We start from the raw sequence: 14,575 nt of genomic DNA, 5'->3' as shown, positions 1-14,575 counted from the left end.
CATCATCCTTCAGTCTTTTTGAGAGACAGCCATTCACAAGATTTGTGTTCTATTTCATTACTCCTTTTCAACATACACCGAGTCCTCAGAATTAATGCAAATATCTGGTAGTTCGAGTCACATAATCACCTTATCACTCGTGGTGTTTCTGGCTCTGGTTGAATTTACTTACTAAGTCTGGGCCACTGGCTTAGTCTTTTTTATCAGAGTCACTAAAATTTTAATAAGATTGTTGGACAGACTTGTGTCCTTTCTCTACTTGTGGGAAGGTCAGTAGAAATTTTGATTCGAGTTATTAGGAATGTCAGTGATGAGTCATAGAGTCAGGTCATTTGTATACGAGTGAAGAAATATGTCGACCATAGTCATTGCTCCCGGTGGCAATGTAGTCTTTGGTGTCTGTGTTGTGATCTGTGGCACCATTTCATCTTCAGGAGTTAAAATAAATTAAATGTATACCATGTATTTTGATCAAAACCATAGCCATCTTGCCCTTTCCTTTTATAGAACAGTTCCAACCATGCCACATTACTGATTTTGAAGATGAGAGTAACATTTTCATCAACCTGAGCACTGGTCTGTCAATCATGCAGTAACTGCCCTTTGTGTAATTTGTTCTGTAGTTCCAAGATTTATTGACTTTCAATAAATTCCGATGCGGCACCTTTACAGGATGTAATATATCTTGTCGGCTGTCATGCTTTCCTTCCCATCATCATATAGTGCTTTTCTGTTCCCAATGAGTTCTGACATGCCGGCATGTTCATACCAGTTGCTTAACTTTGTTTTTCAATATTGGCTAAAGCCATTTTCACTGGTTGGCTGCTAGAATTTTATTGGCACCAAAATATGATTTTTGTTAGGTATACTCTATTATAGGATTTTTGTCAGTTTCCCGCACACATCTTTCTTTTTCCTCTAAGTCCAACAGTCCAAATTAATTAGTGTATATTTAACTTCAGGTGAAATTCTGGCTGCCACAAATGAACATGAAACAGGTTTTCAGTACATCCATTGCTAAATGGCCGAGATAATAGGTCATAGGTTGAGAGCATCAAGTTGTTGACAACTTAATTCCATCTATCTTTTCAACATGATTTTGCAAACAAGGTTTTTAGTTGCTGATGGCAGCTTGACGGAACCACATCATTTAATTTCCAGTGGAGTACTGTGTAGAGTAGTTACAGAATTTCTTTTTCCTGGTTCTGCATAATGTCTTTTCGTCAGATTCAAATTAGTTTGATGAAGAGGTCGGTTTACAGCTGTACAGCCATGAAAGAGTCGTAGAGGATTGGGGCTCTCCATGTTGCTTTCAGACCTTGCGCGTTGTACTTGGGAGACATGGAGGTTGCATCTGTGATATGACCAAGTGTTGTCGAGTGTGGGTACCGAGCTTTACAAGCTAAACTCTTGTTAGGATCAAGTTTTAGGGACAACGGACGTTGAATTCCAGGTAGCATCCAGGATACAGAAGTGAACTTTGAGGTAGAGACAGTTGTTTCTCTTAATTGATAGACTGCTTAGCATTGATTGACTGTACCATACTGCCATGGGGCCAAGAAACCTGGTAAGGTCTCTCATGCATCCAGAATGCAATTTCATATAAGATACATAGAATAGTATCGAAAGGCATGCTAGGAGAGTGGTGCTGTGAAGATGAATCGCATCAAGCTGCTCCATCATTGGTGAAAATCTCCTCCATCTGGCGACGTTCTTGCTAATAATGCTGTAACTTTTATATTTACTCAAAATATGGTCTTGTAGCAAATAATATCATTTCTCTTTGCTTTCCTTTTACAACTTTTGCTTTGGCTACCACTTTGTCTACATCTACTATTTCCAAGTTCTTTATTGTCACTCACATCATGATTCATACCTTTGCAATTATGAGATAAATAACCTTACTTTTGACAAAAAGGACATTCAACCATAGGAAAATTTTTTGTCTGATGACCATTATGCTCAAAAGTGTAGCACACCCTAGCCCTACACCAGTATTTACCTTTTTATTACTATTTTATGATTTTTTGCTCTTAAAAATCTATTTGACCAACATGTAAATTTACAAACCCTTTAATTTGTTCTTAGAATGCTAAACTTTCTTTTTATTTTTTTTAGTTTACCTTTTTATTTATCAATTAATTACCTGCCGCAAGCCAAAAAAAAATATTTTTTGGTTTTAATTCATTATCTGGGTTTGAGAACCAGCTTATTGAACACTTTATTGCTGACAAATTAAATGAAAATCAAAAAAATGCTTGCATCGCGAGGCTTAATAATAAAAACTTTTCTGTCAAAGCATAGGTAAGCCAAAGAAAATAATGTAATTCACTCATAACTGTTTACTAAGAAAAGAAATGTTTCTGCAATCATTTAACATTTGCTTGATTAGTTTATGTTATAATAATAAAATTAAAATAATTTTTACAAAAGCTTGTGTTTCTCTGAAGTATTGCAAAATACTAGAATTTTGTTTGTAACTAGCATTTTTCATGCGCTGCAAAAACAGGTTATAGCACAGATAATTTGAGTTGAAATTTGTGTTACTTTTAGAAAGCTTTTCTTTCTTCAAACATTCTCTTGCGGCTCATGAAAAATCAGATGAGACTTCATTGCACTCTACATAGCACTTTTGCATGAAACTACATGTTAGCCACCCAGCATGTTGGTTACTTACACCTAGCGACTCATTTCTTCTAGGCTAACAACCACCACGGTGTATTAATTTTACCTTAAAGAAATTAACAACTTGTGCATTGTGTAGAGATTTGCAAGGACTATAGGCCATTGCAGATTGCTCAATCCATATTTTATTTGGCGATAGCAGATGCAGGACTAATATTTAATTATTTCCATGACCTCATTGTATAAGACCGCTATTTCATGGCGTTTTGCTAATTTAAACTCGGATGGGTTTGTGATAGAATGAACATTGATATCAATGACAATCTACAACTTATTGTGTGGTTAACATTGATATATAGCAATGAACCAGCTTTGAAATGTGAGCCAGCCACAGCAATCAAGTCTCCCCGTATTTGCTTTTTAAAAATTGTTAGGCAGAGAATAGGCGGCAAGAGAGTTTGGGTACATACAACACATTAGTCAGTAGAGCTTATTTAGGATCAGCTGATAAAAGAAGCAATGAGCAGCATGAATAAAAAACAGCAGAAACCAAACATACAATTAACACAAGAGAAAAACACACTCATAGTTTGATCATTTCAGCAGTCATGAATCACTGTGTAATACCAACAATGTCAAATTACATAAAAACTAATATACAAATAAATACATTCTAAAATACAGCATTAAGCAGGTGCCGTTGTTTTACAGAATTGCCATGTAACAGTTCAAAAAACAAATCTGGACGAACTCCTTGATATTTTGTGATCTGAACAACTGATTAAAACTATGTTGGAGTTTTCAAGTGATAGAAAATCAAAGAAAAATATGAGTAACTATTTTTGGTAATGATTTAACGAGTCTTTTGCTTTGGTTAAAATATTTGACCAAAACTAAACATTGGTGAATGTTGTCTACTTTAAATTAGCTTGGCAAATACAACAGCATCTTTGTGAGTTAAGAACTATAGAAATATGCTACTTGTGATCAAATGTTAAACTTTTTCAGAAACATCTAAAACAGCGCACTTCTGGCAGCAAAAATCACTCCGATAGCACTGACAGAGATAAGAGTCAAAGTGATTCAAGTGAGCCTGGTGAACACAAACAGGATATGTCTAGAGAGAGTGGTGACATTTCTCCATGTCCACAATTTACTGGTGCTGCTGGAGTTACTGATGGTTATGAGGATGCTATTGATGGTGATGACCATATAAGACGTAGCAATAATTGCCAGCTTGAAAGCAACAAAACCAATGAACAAAACAATCAGACAAATCCAAACCTGGAAGTTTTTGAAAATTTTTGGGGTCTTAACAGGTTTGTTAAATTAACTTAAACTGCAATGTGTATAAAGGTAAACAGTTTTTTATCGCTATGATTTTATAGAATTAACCAAAATTCACTGTTGCATTTACATGTTTGCCGTAGCAAATTGTTTTTTTTATCAAAAAGAGCTATTACTTTTGCATCTTCGAAATTTTATCAAAGTTAGTTTTTTTAACATGTAAGAGAGTGGAAAAATATTTTCTAGATTTTTGGGAATCTTTAGTCAATTAGTATGTTTAACTGAGCACATAAAATAAAATGCATTTAGAAATCTGTCAATAATGTGCTGGTCTTACAAGAATGAGCTGGAGCAGCGCTTATCGCTTGGCGTGCTAAGTAAAAAGAAGACTGCTAAAATTGCAATAAAGTGATTCACTTTTTCTGTGTATTATATAGACCAGGTAAAGATTGATGCATTGTGTTGTTTACAATTAATAAGACAGCATTGTTGGCAGCACCATGTTAGTAAAAACACTAGCCAAATAAAAAAAGTATAATTGCATTAGTTGACACAAAAAAGGAACTACGCCTTTACCATATTATTGTGATAAAAAGACAAGCAAATGTGTATTATTGAACAATATCAAGCCATCACTATAAAATAGTTCCAACTCATTTACTCAATTCGCATAAAATTAAATATTGTTAGAGATAATCATGTTTACATCAGTTTCAACATTACCTTTTTCCAAGATGTTATTGTATTTTTATTGAAATCATGCTGGTTATTAGAACCAGAAACAACTCACCGGTATTTCTATTTTAGTCAGATGCTTCATTACGATGACGAAGATGATAATGAGGACGATGATGACGGTGATCATTATGATGACGATAATGATGATAATTATGACGCCGATGATGATGATGATGATGATGATGACAATGATGATGACTAGGATGATGATGATGATGATGAGGATGATAATGATAATAGCGATGATGATGGAGATAATTATGATGATGATGATGATTATGATAATTATGACGCTGATGATGATGATTACGATGATGATGATGACAATGTTGACAATGATAATGACAAGGACAATGATGATGGTAATGATGACGATGATCACCGTTATGTCGATAAGGAAGTCCGTAAAAACCGACCAAGTAAAAACGAAGTGTGAGTTAGATATAATCATGTTTACATTAGCTTAAACCTTCCCTTCGTTTAAGTTGTTATCGTAATTTTATTGCAACCATGCTGATTATTGGAACCAGTGACAACTCACCAGTCTTTCTATTTTAGGCAGATGTCTTATGATAATGACGATGATGATGATGATGATGATGATAATGATGACAATGATAATCATGACAATGATGATGATCATGACAATGATGATGATAGAAGCAGAGTGTGCGTTAGATATGGTCATGTTTACATTAGCTTAAACATTTCCTTTCTTTATGATGTTATCACAATTTTATTGGAATTATGCTGGGTATTAGAACCCGTGACAACTCACCTGTATTTCTATTTTCGGTGGATACCTCATGATGATGATGAGGATGACGATAGGAATGATCCTGGTGATGATGATGATCATGATCATGACAATGATCATGAGGACGATGATAATGATGATAATAAAGATAATGATGATGATGATGAAGAAGATGAACTACTACAATTATAACCTATTCCAGAAATTGGCTCTCCTGTCCAAGAACAAGGCGTAGACACGGATGATCACCATTACGTTGACGATGAAGTTCGTGAAAATCAACTAATTAGAAGCAGAGTGTGAGTTAGATATAATCAAGTTTACATGAGTTTAAACCTTCCCTTTCTTTAAGATGCTATCATGATTTCATTAGAATCATGCTGGTTATTAGAACCATTGAAGATTCACCTGTAGTTCTATTATAAGCAAATACCTCATGATGATGATGATGACGATGGTAATTATGACGATGATGATGATCGTGACAATGATGATGCCGATGATGATAATGGTGATGATAATGATGATACTAGTGGCAATGATGATGATGAAAATGATGATGAACTACAACGACAACGACAACCACAAATACAACCTATTCCAGAAATTGGTTCTCCGGTCCAAGAACAAGGCACAGACACGGATGATCACCATTACATCGATGATGAAGTTCGTGAAAATCAACCAATTAGAAGCAGAGTGTGAGTTAGATATAATCATATTTACACTAGCTTCAACACTCCCTCATATCAAGATTTTATCATTATTTTATTGGAATCATGCTGGTTATTAAAGCCGGTGACAATTCACAAGTATTTCTATTTTAGGCAGATGCCGCATGATGATGACAGCGATGACGACGATGACGACAATGATGATGATGACGACGATGACGACGATGATGACGACGATGATGATAACGATGATGACGATGACGACGATGACGACGATGACGACGAAGACGACGATGACGGCAGTGATGATGATGACGACGATGACGACGATGACGACGATGACGTCAATGATGATGATGACGATGATGATGACGATGATGACGATGATGATGATGACGACGATGACGACGATGACGACATTGACGACGATGATGATGATGATGACGACAATGACGGCAATGATGATGATGACGACGATGACGATGATGATGACGATGATGACGATGACGGCAATGACGACGATGACGACGATGACAACAATGGCGATTATGGCGACAATGACGATGATGACAACGACGACAACAATGACAATAAGGACAATGATGACAATGATGACATTGAACAACGGCAACAACGACGGCAACAACAACGATAGCGGCAACGACGAAGACGACAACAACGAGGACGACAAGGTCCACCGCAACGACGACGACAGTTACAGCGACGAGGATGGCATTGATGACACTGCACAAGTTTAGTCAATTGTTCTTAGGTTCTTTGATGCCAATCGTACGTTTATTTATGAGCATAGGACATAGGACTTAGCTCAAAGGACAATGAACTTTGTTGTTTCATAGTTTTGTAGAGATGTTCCTATATCATGGAGCGTGTATTACAATGTTATAAATAGGATAGTTAGAGAAAATTTCATATATATTTTCTCATATACCTTTTTTTCTTACTTTTCTTTTCCTTCTTATTCATTCAATAAATAAAAATTGATTGCAGCACAATTGAAAATGTATTCCTTATTAACAATTAATGCATGCCAACAAATTTTTACTCTCTATGCGCACCTAAGCACACACATACATTATCCATATGCCTTTTCACTACAAATAACTTTAGCATATAACCATCTGAATATATTTCATATGCAGAGGTCATACAAACAAAAAACTTTCAGCAAAGTTTTTGTTTAAAATTTTTACATTTGTCTAGTACTTTACTTGATCACATTACCTAACATGTTGCGTTACAATTATTGAGAGTTGCATTTTCTTTGTGGAGAATGCAACTCTCAATAAAGATGATGCACATAATGCAGTTGGCTTATGAGCCTGCCAACCAAGCATATAACGCAGGGTTTTTTAACTTCTTCCAATTAAAAAAGGTTGAAATTCCCTGCATTATAGACTAGGTTAGGTTTATAAGGCAGGATTTGTGTTAAGTATACTTTTACCTAACACAGGTGTGTGTTAAGTGATGTTTATGTGAAGTCTATGTGAAGCAGATAGAAGCACGCTCAACAGTATATAGCTTGTTAAGAGTTGTGTTCACATGTGTTTGAAAACTATTCGATACTTGTCTATGCGACTAATGCAAGACAAATTTGTTGTGATTGTTAATAGCAGTAGCGTGTAATGCATGAATGCTCAATAATCTTCTCAAAACAGTCAAGGAGTTTGCGGTTTATGCTGTCAATTTTAGGATGCAGGACGTAAGAAATACTATAACAAAACTAGGAGATAGTTTGCTACTAAACAAACAATGCAGAAAGTAATAATTCTGCAATTTGTATTGTAAGAATAAAGAATGTGGTGAACATGTCAGCTTGGGTAGTTTCATGTAAAATCTGATAGAATTTCAGTTTTTTACTACTAAATTTAATAAGAAACATTATCTGGTTGGACAACAAAGGCGCAGTTTAAATATGTACCGAAGTTTACCGTATGCAATACATCATATACTTGACAATATGGCATGTAAACAATGGTAGTTTAAAATCACCATTTTAACAGCATTTTTACTTGAATGCCATCTTTAATAGAAAGCATTACTAGAGGAAAAAGGTTAAAAAAACAGTGCCTCTCTTTAATTGAACCAAACTTTCATTTGACCATCTTTTTGACATTTTTTGATCATTGAGAGCCCATAATAGAAAGTGGTCAGTAGAAAAGTGCTCACAAAAGGGTACTGAAAATGACAAGATTACATCAATTACAATTAATCTGCTTGTTGTTGTAGTGGTTGCTATGGTTTTAGTGACTGTGTATCATAGAAGATCGATCGTTGCACTCGGGCACTCTGATTTGAAGTTACTAAGGTGTAAATCCAATCAATTGCTTTCAGCTACATTCATAATGTTGTTTGAAATCCCATCTTAAGATACCATAGCCTTTTGATAAGTCATGAGAATAACCATGAGAAACATTGTACCGCATAATAGCAGCCACTTTTATTGTGTATCGAAGTTTGTTTTCTAGCTCCAAAGCTTTACGGTGTTTTTTTGAAACTTTGAAAGCAACACTATAAAAATAATTACTAACCGTATCCGGCTAATATTTTCTAATCAAAATAGTTTATTGTTTAACTCGGTCTGTTATTTTGAATGAAAAATGGTTTAGCAAAAGAGCTGAAGTTGACAGAATTAAGTTTACTCAAAGGAAATTGCAAATATAGGTGACATTAGCAGCGCTTAAACTGTAAAAGCGTTAAATCTACCTTTCTAAAATTTTTACCAGCTAGTTGAAAAATACAGCTCTATCCTCTAATTAAATGTAATCTCTAATAAAACACCACAATAGAAAAAAGGTTTAAAACATGCAGCACCATGGCGGTCAAATAGAGGTTTTACAGTATATATATGTGTGATAGCGATGATCATTAGCTGTCATGTCTCTTTGAACCTCAAACATATTTTTATACTTCTTTGCTACATTTTTTACCCTTAATTCATAAAAAATGATTGAAGTTCTTTTCATGAGCTGGTTTCAGACTAAGATAATTGGAACTATACACCCTTGTTGCTGAGTATTTTGCTGTCTGCCATTCGGCAATGGTTGATATTGATTTTGGAATAACCTTTTTGATACGCATTCAATAATATCATAGTTACCAAAGAATGAGAACCCAATATCGATTTGGCTAGAAAAACTGGTTTACTACCATATGGCTTTCCTGTTACGTACCACCAATAATCTTTCCTAGAATTCAACCTCCATGTACAGTTCTTGGTTATGTGCTTTAGACCGCTGAGTATGGTTTAGAGAAGGTTATTATGTGAACATCAAGAGCATGTAGAACAATTTATAATTTAATTTGCGTAACAGCTAGTAAGTTAGAAAGCTACTTAAGAGGTTAACACATCATAATTAATTAAATAAACAAAAACTAATCAGTGTACTGCACAGGGTTGTGACCTTTAGGACCAAGTCATAACTGCATGGTAAAAGGTACTCACTGATGCTCAGATATGAACTGTATTGGGATTGCAAAAAATTGTCCCTGAATATCTTTGTAGTTGCATTAGCAGTGCAGTTACAAAAGGAAACATTTATTAGCCATGCATAATGCAATAATAATAATTGCATTTTGTAGTTTTATAACAGGTGGTTAATAAGTACACATTGATGCCCAAATGAAAAATGCATTGCAATCGCAACAAATTTTTGAAGTTACCAATGACAGAAATGGGCTTCAATGTGCAGTTAAAAAGTTTGACAGAATCCTTAGTCTGTAAGACAAAAGAAAAATCATTGGAAGTATGATCTATGTAAAAGAGAATATGTTTATAAAATCACACTTAGAACCCACGCAGTTAATAATAGCAGTGGTTAATACTAAGGATTAGATGGCTAGTTTGGCACAGGTTGTGGTTGGTAGGTCTAAATTTAAAAATAATAAACTATTTTACTAAGTGGGGTGTAAAGTAAACCATTTGAGGTTGATGTGAAGAGTAGTAAAATGCAACAATATGGGTGTGCTGGCTAATTGCCAGGATAGCCCTGCGTTTAACACAACGTTTTTTCATTTGACCGCTCACTGCAGTTTACACACTTTCATTGCTGGCTAAGTAAAGATTTAGGAAGAAGGATTGTAGAGGTTTACATATAACATTACAACGAGGAAGGATATTAGCCAATTGGCTTTGTGAGGAGCTAATAGTCTCGTCTGAAGTGAGCAGACATGAATCTCCTCTAATTATTTAAATGTTTAGTCAAAAAGTTAAAGCTTTGAGCTTATAACGATTGAGCAAAATAAAGCACTAAAGATTCACGCTCTAAGCTCCAGTTTGCAACACAGCTTAATTTATCATTGGAATAGTCACGGCATTAACCGCTGCATCTATTGTAAACAACACCCTTGACACTTCACTATCTCTCTGGTCAACCACTCTATGCAATCAATCAGTTTTGGTAATTAAATAAACGAAAAAATGAAGAGTCGTTTGTCGTAAACATACGTATGATTTCATTGGCTTATAAATAAAGTGCTCCTTTTATCGGCTTGTTGCAAAAGCATGGGCTTCTAGCCGCTTATAGTTTAGAATGAGCTTTCAGCAGTGATGCAGGGCAAGAGCTTTAATATAAATTCTACAATAAAATGTAAGTCTCTTTCATCATGTTTTCAATGTAGCAAGTAATATTTCATATTAAATCATAATGTTACTGAATACTTTCTAACTGCATTATCAAGGTGGGCAATGTAATACTACTAACTGAATTTTTGGAATTGCGCAGGTAATAAGAAACAGCTTATAAACAGTGAGAGGTGATGTATTTACTATCGGCTAAGTTGAATAACTAGCCAAGATAAGATTAAGCCAAGCAGCTTAATTAACTTTTAATTTAACCTTAAGTTTTGAGCTGTGGTTACAGAATCACATCAGAGCTGAATGATCCAGACTGACAATCTCTCCTGGCTGACAGGCAACTACCTAACTGGAGTTTGGTGGGAAGGTGAAAAGGTTACAAAATCACACTAATCAATTTGTGCAAACTTGGCGTAGAGTGTGCTAACAAGAAATTTCAATTTTACGCAAATAGAAAGTTTAAAAGGTTTTCCATAAAAATTTATTAAAAATTTGTTATAAGTTATCAATGCATGTGATGCTATTATGGATGAAAATTCTAAATAAAAATTTTTTAGAAAATATAGTTAAACAAAAACGAGTAATTTATATAATGGTACATTATGGCGACTGCTACCAGGCAACATTTTGCAAAATTCACTACTCTTATTTTTAATTTCTAAAGCTTGAAACGGTTGATAAAGGCAGGTAGTTAATCAAAATTACACCACATTTCATTGAAACTCCAATCTATAATGTTATCCGCTGTTGTTAATGCTATGCTAAAAAATAATGCCGTCAGTTAACCTTTAATATATTTATATTTATAGACCATCAAATATATATTTGTTTTAGTTACCTTGATTTCTCTGAAATACCATTGTAATGTTTTTTTCTAATTGAATAATATATTACCCGACTAATTCACACTATAAAAATTTAAGGAAGAGTGATTTACAACTAAAATTGTAAGTAATTATATTTATACTTTTGTAGAGATGAGATCAACTTATGCAAAAGTTTAGTAAATTTTATCATAAAGTATCGTTAATAATTTGCAAATGTTTGTAATGTTTGTAATCTGATGATCAGGATGTTTCTTGATCATTTCATGTTTCTTGATCTGTCAATAATGTGCTGTTACAAGAATGAGCTGGAGCAGCGCTTATCGCTCGGTGTGCCAAGTAAAAAGAAGACTGCTAAAATTGCAATAAAGTGATTCACCTTTTCTGTGTATTATATAGACCAGGTAAAGATTGATGCATTGTGTTGTTTACAATTAATAAGACAGCATTGTTGGCAGCACCATGTTAGTAAAAACACTAGCCAAATAAAAAAAGTATAATTGCATTAGTTGACACAAAAAAGGAACTACGCCTTTACCATATTATTATGATAAAAAAACAAGCAAATGTCTATTAATGAACAATATCAAGCCATCACTATAAAATAGTTCCAACTCATTTACTCAATTCACATAAAATTAAATATTGTTAGAGATAATCATGTTTACATCAGTTTCAACATTACCTTTTTCCAAGATGTTATTGTATTTTTATTGAAATCATGCTAGTTATTAGAACCAGAAACCACTCACCGGTATTTCTATTTTAGTCAGATGCTTCATTACGATGACAAAGATGATAATGAGGACGGTGATGACGGTGATCATTATGATGACGATAATGATGATAATTATGACGCCGATGATGATGATAATGATGATGACAATGATGATGATTATGATGATGATGATGATGATGAGGATGATAGTGATAATAGCAATGATGATGGAGATAATTATGATGATGATGATGATTATGATAATTATAACGCTGATGATGATGATTACGATGATGATGACATTGTTGACAATGATAATGATGAGGACGATGATGATGGTAATGATGACGATGATCGCCGTTATGTCGATAAGGAAGTCCGTGAAAACCGACCAAGTAAAAACAAAGTGTGAATTAGATATAATCATGTGTACATTAGCTTAAACCTTCCCTTCGTTTAAATTGTTATCGTAATTTTATTGTAACCATGCTGATTATTAGAACCAGTGACAACTCACCAGTATTTCTATTTTAGGCAGATGTCTTATGATGATGACGATGATGATGATGATGATGATGATGATGATGATAATAGAAGCAGAGTGTGCGTTAGATATGGTCATGTTTACATTAGCTTAAACATTTCCTTTCTTTATGATGTTATCACAATTTTATTGGAACTATGCTGGGTATTAGAACCAGTGACAACTCACCTGTATTTCTATTATTGGTGGATACCTCATGATGATGACGAGGATGACGATAGGAATGATCCTGGTGATGATGATGATCATGATCATGATCATGACAATGATCATGAGGACGATGATAATGATGATAATAATGATAATGATGATGATGATGATGAAGAAGATGAACTACTACAATTACAACCTATTCCAGAAATTGGCTCTCCTGTCCAAGAACAAAGCGTAGACACGGATGATCACCATTACATCGACGATGAAGTTCGTGAAAATCAACCAATTAGAAGCAGAGTGTGACTTAGATATAATCAATTTTACATGAGTTTAAACCTTCCCTTTCTTTAAGATGTTATCATGATTTTATTAGAATCATGCTGGTTATTAGAACCAGTGAAGATTTACCTGTAGTTCTATTATAGGCAAATACCTCATGATGATGATGACGATGGTAATTATGACGATGATGATGATCGTGACAATGATGATGCCAATGAAGATAATGGTGATGATAATGATGATACTAGTGGCAATGATGATGATGAAAATGATGATGAACTACAACGACAACGACAACCACAAATACAACCTATTCCAGAAATTGGTTCTCCGGTCCAATAACAAGGCACAGACACGGATGATCACCATTATGTCGACGATGAAATTCGTGAAAATCAACCAATTAGAAGCAGAGTGTGAGTTAGATATAATCATATTTACACTAGCTTCAACACTCCCTCATATCAAGATGTTATCATTATTTTATTGGAATCATGCTGGTTATTAAAACCGGTGACAACTCACAAGTATTTCTATTTTAGGCAGATGCCGCATGATGATAACGGCGATGACGACGATGACGACAATGATGATGATGACGACGATGACAACGATGACGGCAATGATGATGATGACGACGACGACGATGATGACGACAATGACGGCGATGACGACGATGACGACGATGACAACAATGGCGACTATGGCGACAATGATGATGATGACAAAGATGACAACAATGACAATGAGGACAATGATGACAATGACGACATTGAACGCCGGCAACAACGACGGCAACAACAACGATGGCGGCAACGACAACGAAGACGACAAGGTCCACCGCGACGACGACGACAGTTACAGAGACGAGGATGGCATTGATGACACTGCACAAGTTTAGTCAATTGTTTTTAGGTTCTTTGACGCCAATCATACGTCTATTTATGAGCATAGGACATAGGACTTAGCTCAAAGGACAATGAACTTTGTTGTTTCATAGTTTTGTAGAGATGTTCCTATATCATGGAGCGTGTATTACAATGTTATAAATAGGATAGTTAGAGAAAATTTCATATATATTTTCTCATATACATTTTTTTCTTACTTTTCTTTTCCTTCTTATTCATTTAATAAATAAAAATTGATTGCAGCACAATTGAAAATGTATTCCTTTTTAACAATTAATGCATGCCAACAAATTTTTACTCTCTATGCGTACCTAAGCACACACATACATTATCCATGTGCCTTTTCACTACAAATAACTTTTGCATATAACCATCTGAATATATTTCATATGCAGAGGTCATACAAACAAAAAACTTTCAGCAAAGGTTTTGTTTAAAATTTTTACATTTGCCTAGTATGTTACTTGA

The 14,575-nt window shown here is 34.6% G+C and overlaps 3 protein-coding genes across 3 annotated transcripts; all 3 read left to right on the top strand.

Annotated features, from left to right (window-relative positions):
• Nucleotides 1-1,549: 1,549 nt before the first annotated feature.
• LOC137397137 (aspartate and glycine-rich protein-like) lies at nucleotides 1,550-5,599 on the top strand. The gene is made up of 5 exons (XM_068083424.1): nucleotides 1,550-1,567; nucleotides 3,634-3,944; nucleotides 4,686-4,704; nucleotides 4,853-5,082; nucleotides 5,209-5,599. The coding sequence occupies exons 1-5, from the start codon at nucleotides 1,550-1,552 to the stop codon at nucleotides 5,597-5,599; spliced, it is 969 nt and encodes a 322-aa protein (XP_067939525.1).
• LOC137396871 (uncharacterized) lies at nucleotides 5,454-7,083 on the top strand. Its single transcript, XM_068083175.1, has 3 exons — nucleotides 5,454-5,706; nucleotides 5,941-6,108; nucleotides 6,235-7,083. The coding sequence occupies exon 3, from the start codon at nucleotides 6,239-6,241 to the stop codon at nucleotides 6,734-6,736; it is 498 nt and encodes a 165-aa protein (XP_067939276.1). The 5' UTR covers nucleotides 5,454-5,706; nucleotides 5,941-6,108; nucleotides 6,235-6,238; the 3' UTR covers nucleotides 6,737-7,083.
• Nucleotides 7,084-12,272: 5,189 nt separating this feature from the next.
• Nucleotides 12,273-13,541, top strand: LOC137397136 (aspartate and glycine-rich protein-like). The gene is made up of 3 exons (XM_068083423.1): nucleotides 12,273-12,625; nucleotides 12,752-13,184; nucleotides 13,332-13,541. Exons 1-3 carry the CDS (start codon nucleotides 12,273-12,275, stop codon nucleotides 13,539-13,541), a joined length of 996 nt encoding a protein of 331 aa, XP_067939524.1.
• The last annotated feature ends 1,034 nt before the right edge of the window (nucleotides 13,542-14,575 follow it).

The sequence above is a fragment of the Watersipora subatra genome, chromosome 5 (genome assembly GCF_963576615.1).
Source record: "Watersipora subatra chromosome 5, tzWatSuba1.1, whole genome shotgun sequence".
NCBI lineage: Eukaryota > Metazoa > Bryozoa > Gymnolaemata > Cheilostomatida > Watersiporidae > Watersipora > Watersipora subatra.
The sequence above is the reverse complement of the archived record's forward strand: the minus strand, read 5'-3'. Positions and strand labels throughout refer to the sequence as shown.